Source organism: Lagopus leucura, unplaced genomic scaffold, assembly GCF_019238085.1.
Source record: "Lagopus leucura isolate 7727_CA_CO unplaced genomic scaffold, USGS_WTPT01 Super-Scaffold_760, whole genome shotgun sequence".
In the NCBI taxonomy this organism is placed as follows: domain Eukaryota; kingdom Metazoa; phylum Chordata; class Aves; order Galliformes; family Phasianidae; genus Lagopus; species Lagopus leucura.
In genome coordinates this window covers 12,713,600-12,731,480 of record NW_024962257.1, presented here as the reverse complement: position 1 = coordinate 12,731,480, position 17,881 = coordinate 12,713,600, and the positions used below count along the sequence as shown (strand labels likewise).

The window sequence follows — 17,881 nt, the reverse complement described above, 5'->3', positions numbered from 1 at the left end:
GCTCCCTTCACTTTCAGAAAGGATCTGTTCTTAACGAGAAGTTGTGAGGAAAGCAAAAGAAATGACTGTTTGGATGAGGACAATAACTAGTCCTCTGCTTTCACTGGTTGCTTCTGATTATTTTTAATTTAGCTCACCACTATAAAAAAAAAAAACAAAAAATGAAAACATTTCTTTTTAATTTTACTTGTGGCACCATGCTCTTTGTAAAATACAGGTGTGATCCAGCTGGAACTTGGTTTACTTATTTTAGGGCAAGTTAGGACATCACCTCCCCTTTGCTGAGCTGTTCTGCAGCTGTTGGAAAAAGGTAATTTCAAGAACCTTTTCACTGGAGGGAAAAGCACGTCCTTTGTCACGCAGAAGCTTCTGTTGTGCACTGTCACTGCATGTACTCACCAGGGACAGAAGCCATGTCATGAGGGCATGGTAGAAGGCAGCTGCTCTCAGTGCAGTGCTATGCATGCACCCACTGCTCTCATCTGCGGGTACCTGGCCACAACTCCACAGCCAAACTGTCAGCAGCAGCTCTTCATCTCTCACACTGTCTGGTCCAGGCAACCTGTCAACAACTGGCAGATAAGAGATTTCCTGTAAAAAATAAAAATAAAAAAAATAAGAAAATGAATTTAATTTGGATTACTGGAACTGTATTCATTATCCCAGATGAATTAAACGCGTTGTCAGCACAGGAGAGGGGCAATTAATATCTAGTGAGTATTTATTAGGGAGGAAGCAGAAGCCATAGAAGGTGGGTCATTATATCAGGGACACTTTCTGGAACACCCCAGATTTTCTTGGAGAGCTGTTACCTTCATTTAGTCTCATACTGCTGCTTAAATGGAAGACCAGGTGGTCACAGCTGAATGTAGTTTGATCAAATTTATTTTACATTCTTTAAGATTCAGCGTTAATTTTTTTTTTTTAATCAGTGAAACACTTTCAAAACAATCATGACAGAAGTGTCAAAATTCTCCATTATTTTCTGCTTCATCTCACATGCCTCATTCACAGATGATGTTACATTTTGCTGAACTCATTTCTTTTCTCTACTTTAACATTGATACTTGGTTATTCAGGATGCAAATCCCTCTCCTTTGGGACCTATTCTTTAGCAAACAACCCCAAGCTAGAGTTGTGAGATTATAGTTTATGGGATCTCCATTCTTTATCCAAAGATGCAGTAGCTGCTGCTGTAACTGTTAGCTGGTTTGCTATTTCTATCTCTATTCTGCTGCCACGACATTCCTCCTGTAAATTAGGAAGCTAGTCTCAAAATCAGAATTAATTTCCAGTATACATAAGAGTGTTGCTTCTCAACAATTATGATCCTTTACTAAGGACCCTAAGGGCCTCCCCAAGGCGCCCTGTGAGCGTTCATTCTAGGGGTATGGCAGGTACTCATTTACAAAGAGCTGGAGCTGTTTCTGGTGTAACTGTTTCCCAGCTACTTGTTACAGCATCACATGAAGGCTGTGCTCCCCAGTGCAGGGTCAGCAAAGTGCACCGTGACCACGTCTCCCATGCACGTCAATGCAATCAGCCAACAGACTGAACTGCTAATTGAGGTGAGAAAATTCATCTGAAATGACCTAGCACAGTGCGAGCCCAGCAAGCACCCCGTTCTGTGAGCACAGCAAAAGCACAGTGAGGGCAGAAGGGTGCTGAGGAGCAGCTGGGCACTTGTGTTCTCAGGTGCTCCAAGGAGCCCTTAATGACGATGCCTGCCCACACCCTTACACCAAATTAACCTTAATTTGATTTACCCGAATTCACTTTGGGAGCAAAATAAGCTAAATCCAATTAAAGCTACGTTCACAAGCAGACCTACCGTGTTGCCCAGTTATTTTGCTGCTAACGTGTCTGCCACAGACACAGTGCCACCTAAAAGCACCAAATGAAAATTGCAATTAGTACTAAACAGTCACAAACGTTCTGATGCTGCAGATCTGCACCACTGATGTAGCCCTGAGCAGCTAACAGGGCTTTGGAAACACCACCACAGTTCTCCAAGAAAGAGGCTTGAAATGAAAGTTGGAGATTTTCAGGAAAGTATGGCTTCCTTCTGCATTCTGTATTGAAGAAGTGCTTTCTCCTTCCTGTCTCAACAAGCACGTTGGCAGCACCATAAGTGACAGGCAGCGACTCCAGAGCTACAGATTAAACCAGCATCTACTGATGCATAAGCAGCAATTTCAAACTATTCCAAACTCGTTTGGCCCACCAGCACAGGATTTCGATCAGAAAGTTTACTAAGAATTGCAGTTCTCTGCTTATTGAGGTTCCTCCTGAGAGCAGTGAGGTTCTGAATGCTGCTGCTCCTCCCCCTTTCCTCCCTCTGTCAGCCTCCTTACTCCAGCAAGGACTGAGGCATGAAAGTTAATTGCAGAAATATTAATGAACGAAAAACTGAAAAGGAGCTCATTCTACCTAACTGCAGGCAAGAACTGCTTAAGTCAGTGACATTAAGTGCTTTCTTAATATGCCTTCCCTCAGCATTGGCCAATTAGACCCATTACCCTAGTCTATCTATAAGAGAGTCCAATTTCTCTACACACTACGCTAGCTTTTGTGACAGTATTAGATTGTAAAAAAGACAAAAATGACTCAAATCCTGGGCTATTTTTGGCTGCTCTGGCTAGAATTGTGCTGTCAATCACACACAGGCTCGCAGCTGATGGCACTCAAGTACCAGCAATTACCACGGAGTAAATAAGATAAAATTCCCTATTTCCAAAGCGCTTGCTATTTTATTTTTGCAATTGCAGTTTACAATATTGCTGCTTACAACTCTTCAGCTTGGTTTTCTAATGTCCCTTCACACTCAGTTCCATCCTCGTCCACCTTAATACGAGAACAGCGCAAGAAGCAACACCAGCACACCATGCAGCCAAAGAACAGCATGCTTCTTTCTGTCACTTCATAGAAAAATTGGAGTAATTCCTCCTTCCCCCCCCCCCCCCCCAAAAAAAAAACACCAAAAAACCACACCAAAAAGTGTGAAATGAGTTGCAAGATACTTTAGGGATACCCATATCTTGCAGCATGCAGCTACAGAAGTGCTGAATTTATGCACAAGGAGGCACAGCCCCAAAATAAACTACATCACTAAAAAAAAAACCTCAAAAGACACCATCTGAAGGGATCAATCATCTAACAAGTGCTATTTTATCTCTCTCTTTTCTTTTTTTTTTTTTAATTGGAGCTGTTTATAACCACAGCAAGCTGAAGCTTAGTAGAGGCAAGTTTGTCAGCCAAGATTAATGTCATTTTGTTTCTAATAAAACAGCTCTAATTGGTTAAATGATGCTTTTGTTGATAGGTTTTGAAAAGACCAGTTGGCATTGCTTTTTCTATGCTTCCACACTGGATTGGACAAACAGCTCTGTTGTCCTAAAAGTGGGAAACATCAAAGCTGTTCGAGGGTGGAGTGACTGAGGGGCGGCTCAGGCTGTTCTGCTGGTTCCCAGTTAGGCACAGGGCTGAGAGCAACCACCAGCAGTTGCCATCCAACTGCTGCTGAAAACCGCACTACAGCACGCAGCTGGGAAGTTCACTTAGATATTTCAGAGAGACCTAAGAAAGCAAGCAGTGTTTCTCATTAGAGTCAGCTCACCCAGCCTGAGGGTTATCCCCCAGTGGAAAGGCAGGTCAGGGAGAAGCAAACTTTTTACAGCCAGTTTTGCTTTTGGAGCTAAAGAAAACCTCAGCGTTTCCCTTCTAGCACCTTTTGCAATACAAGCTCAACTGATGCTAATGCTGAAGGAAGATACCACATTCAAAAGCTACTTCCTACTATGCTGAGAAGACCCTACAGCAGCAAGAGCTAAATCAAAGCATCCCCTGTGTGCAAAACAGGTTAAGTTATGCCTACAAAGTCTCCTCCTTCTTCTCTGGAAGAGGTGAATGAGGGGGGAGGAGAGGAATAGGAGAAGGAATCTTACTCTCATTGGCTAGAGGCTTACTCAAAATAATTGTTTTCAGCCACGTCTAAATTTATCCTCCCATGTCATCCGCACCCTAGCTTGGATCACAGATTTCAGAGGCAATCCCTGATGAATGGCAAATTACTGACTGCAGAAATCTTCTGCCAAAGGATACATCTGCTGTGCGTTTGTAAATGTGAACCGATTTCAAGGTACTTCAGCAGCTCCAGCTAATTTCTCTAATGAAAATTCTGTGCTCTTATGCTCTTCTGCTGAAATTGTTCCTGCTTTGCAGTGGGCAGAGCTCACAGTACAAAACACAAGCATGCTGATTATGTGGTTACCCATCTATTCTCCATAGAATTAATGTAGGACAGTAGATAGTTAGGATACATTTCACATTTCCACCTCTCTCCCTAAACCAAAGCAGATAACACTGGTTCATGGTGTCTAAAAAAATCCTGCATTCAATGGAGACGTATTGGAAATACCACGTGCTTGTTCATTTTCATTCTGTGGGGATGGAAAAACGATGACAATGCCATCTGCTAGATTATCTGAAATTCTGCAGTAAGTTGTGGAATAAACCCTGAAACCCTTCAAAGAACTGCTTGGTCGTTGCCAAGTGGAAGCAATGGATGAGAATGAGGAAAGTATTTGCGTTCCCTGTACGCAACTGGCAGAGCATGCTGTAAGCATGAAGGCAGCGTTTAATAACAAAAAGGAGAGTATGATTGATGTTAATGGGCTGAATGGTCTTTCTGCTAATGCAATTTTTACTAGATTCACTCTATATAGCACGAATGGCTTCTGAATATCAAACGTGCTGAGGTTATGGACCTGAAAAATACGATGGTGGCAAAATATTGTTGAAATCTTCTGACTTGAACTGGGCTTCAGATTGCCAAAATGGAGGAGGAACGATCCTCCAAAGCAGATCACTCTGCCAGAGTAAGATTGTAGGAATTCAAAGAGGTGAATGATGGAAGCATGATTTACTGTGATCGCTGTAGATCTCCAGCCAGGGGATTACATATTGTGTGAGGTTAAGTTAAAAATAACGAAGAATATTTCTTCGCTGAGAATTTTCTTCGTATTTTGAATAGTTAATCTTAATTTTGGCCATAGAGAATACAATGCCTCCTGATTCAGAGGAACTCCTCATTCATTCCTGGCACCACAGAGGAGCTAACGCCAGCCATTGCTTCTGCTGAAGCACAGGGCAAATCGTCAGAGAGAAACATCAGCAGAAATTACTGCATACAGGAGCACAATTCAGAGGTAACACACAGATGTGACACTAAGCTCTGCTTGGCACAAGCGCCACAGACAGCAAAATTCACTATGCACACCTTCTTATGCTGCTGCCATCTGAGCACTGCCAACTGGAAATGCCACCTAAAGCAGCGTTACATCCACCACAGTGCTGGCAGGTAGGATCAGTTATATTTCTGGCTAAAAACACAGCCGTGTTCTACAGCAATCTCTTCCCACCCTGTCCATATTATCCTTGTCTCAATTCCCTATAAGGAAATTTTCTTCCACTTCACTAGAATTAATAGCTCATCTGTGCTAGCAGAAAACGTATAAACCTTCTGGCATAAGAGTCAAGGACACAGCCCAAGGAATGCATTATCAAAGAGTGTGGTCAGGAGCACGACTGTGTGGTCATTCAGGATCACAGGCAGCAGAAGGCTTTTTGGACCAAAATTCATTATACATTTATTCTGCTATCAAAACAAGCATTTGCTTCCAAAGAAGAATCTTTTCCTTTAGACTAGGCTGTCTGTCCTAACCTGCTCACTCCTGGCTGTGCTGTCAGTACTCCTAATGCGAGCTCACAGCACTGCCCTTGTCATGCTTACTCTCTCATACATGCCAGCGTGACTTCTGTCATTTCTCACTTTATCCTGGATCTGGAATATTGTTACTATCTTACACAACCAGCTAATGCACATCCCTAGTTAGCCTGACATCACTAGATCGTAATCCCATGAATGAAAAAAGAACACCTATCAGTCAGCAGTGATGGGGAAAGCAGGGAGTGACTACGACTTCCTTGACAGAATTGCTCCTTGAAATAATTAGAACATTCTATGTGCTAATGAGTTCTTCACGCCTGCTAGGAGCATGCGTCAAATACCAGCCTAGTTTTCAGATGACTGAAGACAATGCCAGCATAATTCTAACACTCCTGAGAACACAGAGCATTTGTGTGGTAATGAAGTATGTTAACAAAAAAAATGTTTAGAAATGGGTATTTTTCACCTAAATATATTCACACAGACACAAAGAAGTATAAACGGCAACAAATCTGAGTGCAGCTAAAAACATGCACATACCTGGCACAAGTGAACAGTAAGATGCTGCTGTTTTACACACTTCTATATTTGCTAGACATGGGAAAAGTGTCTGACAAAGGGCTCAGCTCCTCAGGTAAACAAACACTGAAAACTGCTCTAAAATCTAAATCAAAGTAGCGCTGAATCCCATTGATTTTGTTTGCTTTCTGAGACAGAACCATTGAAAACGAGCAGTGTCTTTACCACAATTGGCGTTTACATAAAGGGATTCAGAGCCTTGCTGTGCTGGTGTTCCAAGCACATGGAACAAAAAGCTCCTGCTCTACTGAGTTCCTGCTTGTGGTTAACAAACAGCAGCTGAAATAAATAAGAAGCTTAATTACAGATCTCATGTGAGGGCAGGACTGGGAATTAGGACTGAGAATTTACTCCTGGCTCTGGGATGGATTTCTCTATGAAACTGCAAAGTGAGCGAAACGTTTCCTTATCCTGGTTACTCTGTAACAACACTAATTATCAAAAGCCTGTAACACACTTTGAAAAGGAATGGTGTAAAATTATCAAGACACTTTTGAAACTCATTTCTGTTCCTTCCTCCTTTGTTCTTCAGCTCATTTCCAGCTGCCTCTCAAACAAAACGTGCCGTACATGCAGCAGGGAAGGAAGCTGTACAGTCACTTTGAAATACTGCACAGGGCACAGAATGGTCCTCAGCCACCTGGAAGTGAGGCTGCTGTTTGGCACGTGCTCCTGGCATGGCTGGCTTTAAATACTGGTGGCAGGGCTCTAGTTTGATACTCCAGGAGATTCATTTTATCACTTAACTGTGATAAATTCATCTTTTTATGTACATTGACCTGGTATCCTATGGAAATCCACAGGAAAAAAAAAAAAAGAGAGGAGCTAACTATGCTGTCTCAACTCCTTCTCCAGTCACAGCACTCTTCAACACATCAGCTTCCAATTTAGAGTGTATCCAGCTTGTCACACAGGCTCTGTGATCCTGCATCCAGCTACAGAACGCCATATACTTGCAACTCTTTGGACCTGTTCACTGCCCTGCAGAATTAACACGGGTTATCTGTGATTTTGAGAGCTGCTAGTTGCTTACAACCTCTACTGAATCTGGTAGTTACTCCAGGTGCTTTGCACACAGCTGGGCAGAGCTTTTGGTTTTGCAGTAAAAATAACTGCAGGATTCTTCCACTTGGTAATTTCAGATAAAGCCTTGGATTCCTTTCAACAGCCCTGCCACTAAGAATAATGTTTCTGTAATTATTTCTGTAATAATGTGTTTACAAGCCATGACTGAGCTTATCCCTCAGCGTAGGGCTGTAGTCCAATCCAAATGGTAACGCTAAACAACAGGGCATGAGAAAATCTAGGAATGCATTTAAACCACAAGGCTTATTTAACAACAGTATTACAGCCATATCAGCCATGCCTGCACAGCCACTTAGAGAAACAGAGGGCTGCATTCAGCCTCCTTTTGGTTACAAATATCAACACAGATCACATCTGTGAGATTACACTGGGAGTTCTGAGTTCCCAGACGTGCATGGCAGAAAGTATTGCCCTAAGTGCATAAATGTGACTGGTACCTGCTCGTATGCCTTGTGACCTCATGCTAGCTATCCCTCCTGCCAACACACACAGGACCTGTCAAACAACAAGACCCAAAAAAGACACAAGATACACCAGAATCTTTCTCCTCCTGCCCTCTTCTACAGGAAAAAATAGATATTAGCTCATGGACGTTTTATTTTATTGCTTTCTCTTTAAGTTTAACCTGAAGCATTCTGCAATGTAAATAGAGGAGTGTTTAGGACCTCTACTGGCAGCAGGTTCGTGCATGTAATTCTGGAAACTATTCTTTTTACTTAGATTAACCTCTGCCTTAAGCAACAACGAGTCTGTCGAGATCATCCATAAGTACATTAGATAATAAGCCTAAACTCATTTTAATCATCTCCAAGATGTGCCAGGGAATATAAAGGACTAAATATTTCACATTTTCCTGGGGCCTTTCAAACTCGCAGCAGAGAAACAACACTAAAAAAACAAACAAACAGTCTCTTCTTTGGAAGGACTTGAGTACCCATTCAATCCAGAACTGGAAAATGCAACAAACAAAGGTGGGAACTTCTGCAAAACAAGCAGGCTGGGTCTGTGCGGAAATTTAAATGGAAAATATGGCATTTTGGTGGTCCTGCTGTGTTCAGTACAGAAGGAGAGTTTCCTGGTTCCGAGCCTAGATGCAGGTCTGAGGCTTGAGAAACCTGCTGAAGCAGACAAGAGGTTATTAAAGCAGGGTGAGCATATGCCATTTTTAACTGCTCTGGCTGTATGCACAGGAGTGGTGTCAGCAGGGTGTAAAGTTCCTAACTTGCCTTAACTGTACTCTAACAGTGCCAAAGCACACACTTCTATAACATCAATTACTCTGAGAAATCAAAGAGCAAGCAAGCACACTGCCACGTAAAGGAAGTTGTTCACAACAAAGGCTTCTAAGGCCAGAATTCTTTGCTTTGCCTGTTAAGGCAAATCTTTAGGATGCATCTCTGCCATCGTGGGCCACAGTGGAGGCAGTAGCAGCCTCGGCTCCTCTAGCTTGCTAACTACAACCAAGGAGAGCATAAACCAGCTGAGCTTAACCTTACCAGAAAGCATGCCAGCAAATCCTCCCTTTTCTTACTCTGGCACTATGTGGGCAGATGAAGAGGAGGCCAGAAACACAGGCTCAGTGCCAGGTAACAGTTGCCTGTGCTAGAAAAACATTTTCTTAGGAACTTCCACATGATTCCAAATCCTGTGTGCTGGACTGATGGCACAAACAGGAATTTTGGCCTCCTTCTTCTGCAAGCTAAATTTAACTACATCATCTCTAATTGCTTTAGTTTATTTTTACGCCTTTCTTGAGTTGAGACAGCAGGTTCATTAAGTAGAAAAGACTTCAGCCTTGCTCCAGGAACTCATTAAATACCTCACTGCATGAAAAGGGAGGAATGCAGGGGCCATCTGCTGGCTGCCTGGCACATCACTGCTGGCCACAACCCCAGAGTCAGACCAAGGCTGAGAAGATGGGAAAAACAAGCCAAACTCAGCTCCCACGCCAGAAAAAGATGTAGCGTAGGAAATACTCTAATTTTTACAGTTGGTTTTTTTTTTGTTTTTTTTTTTTTTTTTAATCTATGGTAAAATGAGAAGGGCTAAATGCTCAGTTCAGTTGCCTTCACCCAGGTATAAGTGTAGTGACTGCTTTAGTGTCAATTGGTCACAAAGTGACTTAAAGTTACAAGATCAAGATTCAAGGAATACAGGTATGGAAAAACTCAGTTACTGCATCAAGATCACTTAACTGAAATAAGATTTAAGTTTAAGTCTAAGAATTTCACCTGACATCAAGGAGCTGAATCAAAGATAGATTAATATAAAAAACACAATCCTGCCAATTTTGAGAAAGGTTATAGAGCCTACGTTTGCAATTTGGAAAAGACAGTGTCTGCATGATGTATTTGTTAAGCCAGAATGATTGCTGCATGCTCGAATGTTTTTGTTTAGTAAGCCAGCTGTAAGGCTAAGCTGCAATAAGATGATGATTACAGTAATATAATTACTAACACAAGGTTAGCCAAAGTGATTGTGTAGCCAAGAAAAATTAGATGCCTCAGTATGAGTCAATGCATTCATTTTCTAAATAGTTTGACTGTATGAGGTAGATAAAACAGTGTTTATAAGGTACTGATAACAAGGTGGTTCCTAATAGCTTTGGAACTCCGTGATCTTGTTCTGCCATATCACGGTAAAGCAAAAAAGGTAAACAGAGAATCAAACTGTAGCCCTACTGTAAAACAGCCTTTTGTCCCAGTAATGTAAGAATTTAAGAAAAACTGACATTTGTGTGGTAAATTAAAGGTGGATAAGAAGCATCAGGGCCATGAGCACCACCCTCTGCAGCAGTTCAGCTGCCTGTGTTCAAAGCCAGTTCTGACACAGCACAGCTGGGTAACTTCTGATGCTGCTGCTGCAAGAAACAAAACCTGCATGAAGCCTCCGCTGGGCCACTTTCTTTTTGCTTTTGAGCTGCATTTAAGCTGAAACACTTACTTGTCCTTGACCCAGCTACACTGCAGGTACAGCTGTGCCTGGCCATATGCTTCACTCATCTAACTCTGCCCCTAATTCACCAATCCGGCTTTGCTGCCTTGCTCTTGGACCTACCTCATCATTGCAGAGTAAGCAGCTGGTTACCCTCACTGGTCCTGATCTGCTCCTGTGGGCACTGCACTCCTTGACAGTGAGGTCCCCATCCCTACCTGCCTCGCTGTCACCTTTAGCTCCTGGTGCGCTTTCCCTTACAAAGCAACCTGCTTGTGTTGCTCCCTAACAATAAAATAAATAGATAGATCAGATTTGAGCCAGGCAAAAGCAACTATTATTACTTGCATCCTACCAACATGTCAACGTAATATGGAAATCAACATTAGTACTAAGCTACTCTATCATAATAGACAAGATCCATTAAATGACAGGCCAAATCCATTGTAACACTATAACACAATGGAAAGAACAGCAGTAATAGCAGGGTAGCAAAATCTTTGGCTACAGCAAATGAGGATAAGCCCAAGTGCAGCAGCTGTGGGCACAGACACAAAGGAAACAGTCAGCTTACCCTAAGAAAGCTTCAGGTAGGCAGGGATCTCCAGCAAATACCTTCACCTCCACTGCCAACCTTTAAATGAGGGCTGGAAAGGTGGGGATCCTGGCCCCAGCCCTTCCAGTCACTCAATACATTGCATGCACCTGAGCTCCCCTGGGTTGGCCCCCCAGGTGCTCAATCACTGCTTTAAGTCTTGATTTAACATCTCCACTACACCCATTTTCTCTTTACACCTTCCACATATCTGCTTCACATGCTGCACAACATTCCTTCTCTATCTCCCTTGTAAATAATACTCAGCTCAAACACTTGACCAAAACCTACATGTTACTTTAAGCTATTAATTCAACCTGACCTTACAGCACAGATTACGTCAGTGCTGGCTTTCAGCAAAACAGCAGATGCTTAAATCAGCTCTGAACTGGATCTAAAGGTTAAAATGTGGCTAAGGGTCTGTTTTCAGAAGAAAGCTACTTATGTCAGCCTTAAGTTTCAGTGAAAGTTGTGGCGAGGGCAGAATAAGCAAATAAATAAATTAGACTCCACCATGCATTTTTGAAAGTAAGATTTGGGTCAGATTGCATGAGCAGTCTGCATTTTTGGTATCTGAATGACAGGTAGAATTCAGAGAATGAAACTGCCAATTTTCATGGGAACTGGATACTTGCTTGTCTTGAAAATGCAAAAATGCCACTGCATATCAGCCCCCTCTTTAGATGCTGAAAGACCCCGAAAGTGAACTCTTGCTATCTCAAGTCACCCGTGCAGCTTTGAAAGTGTTCTTTGCAAACCCGATCCTTGCTTATTTTAGTGCATCCTACAGAGTGCAGAGGACTGCAGAGCCTGACTGAACTAGGTTAAAACCCAGCAATATTAAATCTGAATTTCACTGCTTTTACATTTTAGAAAAGAACTCTAATGTAACTATAATGCAGCTTTTATTCTGTATTTTTTCACATTTCTTTCTGAGCGCCTCAGCTCCACTAATTACAGACTTTCTAAACTTCCTCTCTGATTATTATTCAATTATTTATGTACATTAAAAAATGGTCAGAGGAATTCTGGAAACTATGACAAGTGTTCCAGATCTGAACATCTATCATTGCCAAAACAAAGGACTCGAAAACAAGTTTCAAAGCGTGCTACTTTGTCAAACATTTTTGCTTCTTCTTTGGGTATACATGTTTATATATAGATATTAGATATTTTCACTGAGAGAAGCAGCTGCCAAATTACAGCTTCTTTAGTTTTAAGTGTCAAAACATTCTAGTTTTTCTGCCTTCCTGTGTACAGCTGAGGGAAAAAAAAAAAAACAACAGAGAAACCTGCTCTAACTCAAAGATAAAAAAGGCTGCTGTCAAGACAAATTTCAAGTAATCTTACAAATGACTCGCATTTGATGGATGATGCTGATCCATTTTTCATTCTTAATTTTAATAATGAATATTGCTGAAGAAGAAATAAGAGCAAAGACGCAGTAAAAAATAGCTGCAGTAAAAATGATGGGTTGTACTGCTTTTGTATCTATCAACAGTGCCTCGTAGGTTTGGGCACGTTTCCCCCACGCACTCTGACCATTGCTGTAGGGACCAGCCAGCAGTTGGGCCGCATCAATTAGCTTATGATGCTGCCTTGACCGACTGGCAGTAATATGGTTAAAGCTATGAGGGGTACATCTGCACTGTGATTCATTTACAGGGAGACTACAGGGTAGGTACACCCTGAGCTGCACTCGAGAGAAGCCGCAGTACCAGGTCTTTATCTTCATTTCATTGGCGTCAGTGCAGCAAATATGGGAAACGATCAAGATGCAGAACAATCCCGTAATCGCTTGGTACGCTGCAAGGAATGAGTTAGCAAAGCTCAAGTACATCTCTGATGAGAAAGTGCCTGCATCTTAATGAGGGCTAACTGGAATCTGGAAGCACCTCCCAGCAGACTGAGAAAGATGCAAGTCTGAGGGCTGGGTTCACAACCTCTGCAACCTTCAGAACAGGGACCAAAGGTGTTAAGGGAACAGAGCCCTGTGCAGTGCACTGTCCATTCCAGAGCAGCTCGATACAGGAGGAATTCACCTGCTACTTTGTTGGTCCTGTATTTCTTGACAGCAACTAATCCAACATGAAAAGTGAGCTCTTAATCTGCAGAAATGCAGCATTCAATTCATTAAAAACCAAGCACAGCTGAATAGTCCAGCCCTGAGCTTAGGTCACACTGTATCAGTGCTGTTGGTCCAGATAAATCCTTACCGTGCACCTGTGGACAAACTGTGCAGCCTATCTTCTCTTACATTCTCTGCTCACTGAAATCAGTGCAAGGATGAATTAGGATTACACATACAAACCTTCTCTGAAGGAACCCTGCTCTGTTCCCTGAGCCACGTTTTAGGAAAAAAACAGGGTAATTTCATGTTCCCCTAATCAGGGCTCCAGCCAAAAGCCAGATTTATTATTTAAATCACAATCCTCAATGAGAGTTTATTTAAAAATGCCCACAGAAGAGAAGTACAAAGCTGCTAGACAGTACTCAGCATAGGCTTTGTTTCAGAAGTACAACAATGAAAACATATTTTTCTAAAAAGTTATGAAAGATCATGTGTGAAAGTCTGGCTCCAGCAAAGGAAATGTCCCTGAGCCTGGTGACTTCAGCAAGCCAGGACTCCTGCCATGCCCTCTGCCATGCCCTCATACACCAAGCCTGGTGGGCAGCTATGCAAGGAGCACACTTCATACAGGAGAGATGAAAGAAATGTCACTAACATGAGAGGAGAGCTGTAGGACTGCTTGTCCACCCAGGTAATGCTGCTCTACAAAAAACAAAACAACATCCCACAGATTTTAAATAGTGCAACAACAGTGACTTCTTGCTTCTAGGACCACATCTAATTTGGCCAGGAAGTCACTCTGAAAGGGACAGTCCTATGCTGAACTACTAACCATGTGGAACAGAACAGGTGCTTTCTCTGCCATGGGCTGCTTTCCAGAAACAGACTGAGGCTGCCATCTCTCCAGCTGCTCCTGGAATCTGCATCTCACGTGCTTCTCTTTCATCTGTTCTTCCTTTTGGGATAGCTCTCTGTTACTTTCTTCTGTCCTGAAAAATATACAGATACTTCTTTGCTTTAACTTTTTACTTGGGAGAAAGACACCCTTGTTCTCCCGTTTACATTTTTTTCCCTTATATTTATACCATACACTTGAGGGTGAATCATGATTTGAAAGGCTAGAATAGTCTTAAAAAGCACTTATGGTGTTGGAGGTAGAGGACCACAAGAAATTGTCATCGCTTAAACTGTCTATGTAAAAATAGCAAAGGAAAAGAGCAGACCTCAAACCTCTGATAAGTGGTGACAACTGGCTGGATACCAAAACATGCCAGTTAGCAGAGACTTGTTCAAGATTTCACTCCCTTTCCCCTCACCAAAATAGTTTTCTGACTCTGTTTCCTTTTCTATGTGCTAAACAGCGACGAGTTTTCCCCGAAGCAAGACCTGCCTTTCTGTATTTTGATGTCTGCAGCAAGATTTCATCTGCCATTTCCACAGCAAACACTAAGTTCAATTTCTTCACAAGCTTGCAAGCCTCAGGTACCCAATGATTATAAGAAAGAAAACTGAAATTTGCTAAAACCATCCTGATGTTTTACTCAGCAACAGCTTGCCAAGCCACATCTATGTGGCAGGCTAACAGGCAGACAAAATGGTATTTTACAGAACTGATAGCAGCACTGAGCTTTAATATCAGGAATCACTTGACAAAACAACCCACAGTGAACCACGTGCCATTTAAACCAAGTACATGTTAGCTGTAGTGTTTAAGTGGTAGGCAACTGTTAACACTGAAAAAGTAAGGCTCTGGAGCAGGCAGATTATAATCTTTTTCCAAGGGCTTATGAACCATATCAAAATATTAAGTGTCATGCTGAAAACAGTGGGCAGAATATAACTCAGCAAAAGGAGATCTCCCAAATAGATGGGCAGGTGCACAAGTTGGCCACCTGATCTCGGTTTGAAATTAGACTTCAGGCTGAATGCACTCCACTGAGCCTGAGGAATAACTGGAGCAAGCTCTCTGATTGCCTCAATTGTTACTGTTTCTCCTTTTTAGCTTTCTGGAGTGTTCCTGTGGTATAACCAGCTCCTCGTGGTTACACTTTGCTCTCTGAGTTCTTTCCCTTCTTTTCTTCATGACAGTTAGAATTGCTTTGTTCAGGGGAAATGAAGATACAGGGAGACACTATACAACTTCCAGTTTGCACAGGTATTTTTTATGCCAAGAAAGGGAATAAGTCATTTTCCATGTTATCAGGAATGCAAGAAGTAATAAAGTTAAATTGGAGCTAGGATAATTTAAATTGGATGAACTGCTAGCTTTCAAACTGTAAGAATAATCAAGCAGTGAAATGTACTACCTGGGGAGACAGGGAATCCTCACCATTGAAGATTTTGAGATTAGGTTGCATAAAGATCAGGAAGAAAGGATTAGATTGTAGCTCAGCTTACACTGATGCAGAGGAATAGACAATTCCAGATCCATTTTCTATGATACTTTGTGCAGTAAATCTGTTTTATCCTTAACAATGCAGATCAATGCTGTTATCCTCCTTTTATCTAGGTTCAAAACCTAGAGGAAGTGGTCAAACTTACTAGGTCTAATCTCAGTCCAATTCTCTGATCTACTAAGTCTGTCTGCATCCACAATGTTCTACAACAGCTGCCAGGCTTAGCTGACTTCCTAGGTAAGAAAACCAGACAACCTTCCGCTCCAACTCACATCCCATGCAAGTAGTGTTCTTTAATCTCACACAATCTGATAAGCCATAATGAAAATCACTGGTGACTTTTCTTGTGTGATACCTTGGAAATTCTTTTGTAGGTAGAGAAGATTCTGAAGCGCTTCCTGAATGTTGAACCTTCTCAGCTTTCATTATATTTTTTGTTCCTATATCAGTTCCATTGTCTCTCTGGCTTGACGAGGAAGAATTTCTTTTCTCTGGCTCCAGCCTCACCAGTTTCCTGGTAATGACCTCATTCATCCCTTCTCTCACTTTAAAATTTTGATTTTGACTGACTTTAAAGGCATCCATCTCTTCCAGACTTTCTGGATCCTGTTTTGTGCCCTTGAGTCTTCCAGCTGGGGCAGATGCTTTGTGAAGAACCTCTGAGGCCTCTTTACGGGCTCTACGGAGTTGTTGCAGTAGCTGACACTTCCCTGACCAATTCTTCCTGCTAATAAAATAAAGATTTAATCAACATAGAGCATTTAAAAAAAAGCCCACACTGAAGAATTTCTCATGAGGGGCATCTTAAAACAAGGATGGGTTATCAACACAGATAATAGTCTTTGATAGCAGTACCAGCACATAAGCAACAAACAAGACAGTGACAGAACATGATCTGATCTTATTGGGAATTTGTTTCCCTCCTCTGGATTACAGTCAGTAGAGAATTAGTATAAGAGCCCTGAACAAAAGGCATGTCAGCATGGAAATCAGTGTCTGCAAATTTCTGTCCTCTTGGGATATGAGCATTGGAACTCAAACACACATACAGGAAGAGTCCATCTAATAACTCACTGCATTTTGAGGTGTTTAGCTTCATTTCACCTGTGTCTCCTCCCAGTCCATGGGGTGTTGAGCTGTTAGTAGTACAATACTGTGATTGTTCTCCCATGTGAAGTGCCCTATCATGACAGGGTAAGCAAATAGGGCTCTTCTGCCTTGTAGCTCTGTTCAGCAATGAGGCTCCCAAGTTATCTACTACAAAACTGCCACCAATTTGCAGCTACTCCTAAGTAGCAGCTGATAAGAACAAAGAAAATCCAGAAAGCACTTTTTCCTCATTAAGAAACTCATTTCTCCAGCCATTGTATCAACATTTAACATTGACAGCTGCAGCATTAAAGAGCATTAAAGATTCCTAAGCAATACAGGTACATTAACCCCTTCCCACTGGATACCAAGGTCAGTAGAAAAGAATTGGTCATGGCATCAAGTCTTCTGGAGTTCAAGTTTTGTGCAGTGTATGGGGCTTTGCTTAATTGCCTCCCAAGTTAAACCACAATAGTTTGGACAACATTCTCAGAAGTATGGTTTGATATTTGGGTGGTCCTGTACAAAGCCAGGACTTGGACTTGACGATTCCTCCCTTCCAACTCAGACATTCTATGGGTAGTACAACATTCCCTGCATTTACAAGACAAAGAACTCAGATCCTGAGCTGTGAGTGGAATTCATCTGCACACGTGTGGGCTGCCAGTGATTACTTTCCTGCTGTTTTTTCTTTTTCTCCTTCCTGAATCTAGAAGAATGTCCTGAAACAGTCAGAGTTGCAGGTTAACACCAACCTCAGGCCTTCGAGCTCTACCACAGAGTAAGTCAGACAAGAACAGAGCAGGTGAGAAAGAAAGAAGGAAGGATTCTACCGACACATCTGTAAGTTCCTGAGTGTTGCTGACCTTTATTTCTAGTAAGAAAACCAAATTTGCCTTGTGCTCTCCTGCCTGCTTTAGTAAAGTCAGAAAATAAAGCAGGAATTTTAGGATGGAAGCATGTATTGGACAACGGCCTTACAGCACAGTGCTAGGGACGGCACTGATCATCTGAGCACTCAGGGGATAAATTAACAGTGGTTTTCTATGCTAAGAAAGTGCCCAGCTATCATCACTCTACTTAAGGCCCTAACATGGAGGCACATTGTGCTACAGAACATGCAGCTCTGTTTAATAGCTCCATCCAGGTAAGATGGAAAATGGCACCGAACTCACATTAAGGAGATTAGCATCTCACCCTTCTGAGATGAGGCTTTCTTATTTAGAAACAGAACTGAATGTTTGCCACATGTTTCATGTGTATTTACTTCAGCAACTTTAAAACAGATAAAAATGCACTCAGCTAAGCTCTGCTCTCCATCACTCCAGATTTACACTGATGTAACTTCTGCATTTGCGTCAGTGCCAGCGAGAGTTCCCCAAGCAATCTCTCATCCCTGCTTT

General features: G+C 42.1%; 1 protein-coding gene across 1 annotated transcript in view; it reads right to left on the bottom strand.

Moving 5' to 3' along the window:
* LOC122176147 (dynein axonemal assembly factor 8-like) overlaps positions 1-17,881 on the bottom strand; it is a 76,753-nt gene that overhangs the window by 56,415 nt on the left and 2,457 nt on the right. The window contains exons 5-7 of the mRNA XM_042864459.1: positions 15,745-16,113; positions 13,826-13,982; positions 400-591 (exon numbers count right to left, since the gene is read on the bottom strand). Coding sequence (XP_042720393.1) covers positions 400-591; positions 13,826-13,982; positions 15,745-16,113 — 718 coding nt within the window. The remainder of the gene's footprint in view (positions 1-399; positions 592-13,825; positions 13,983-15,744; positions 16,114-17,881) is intronic.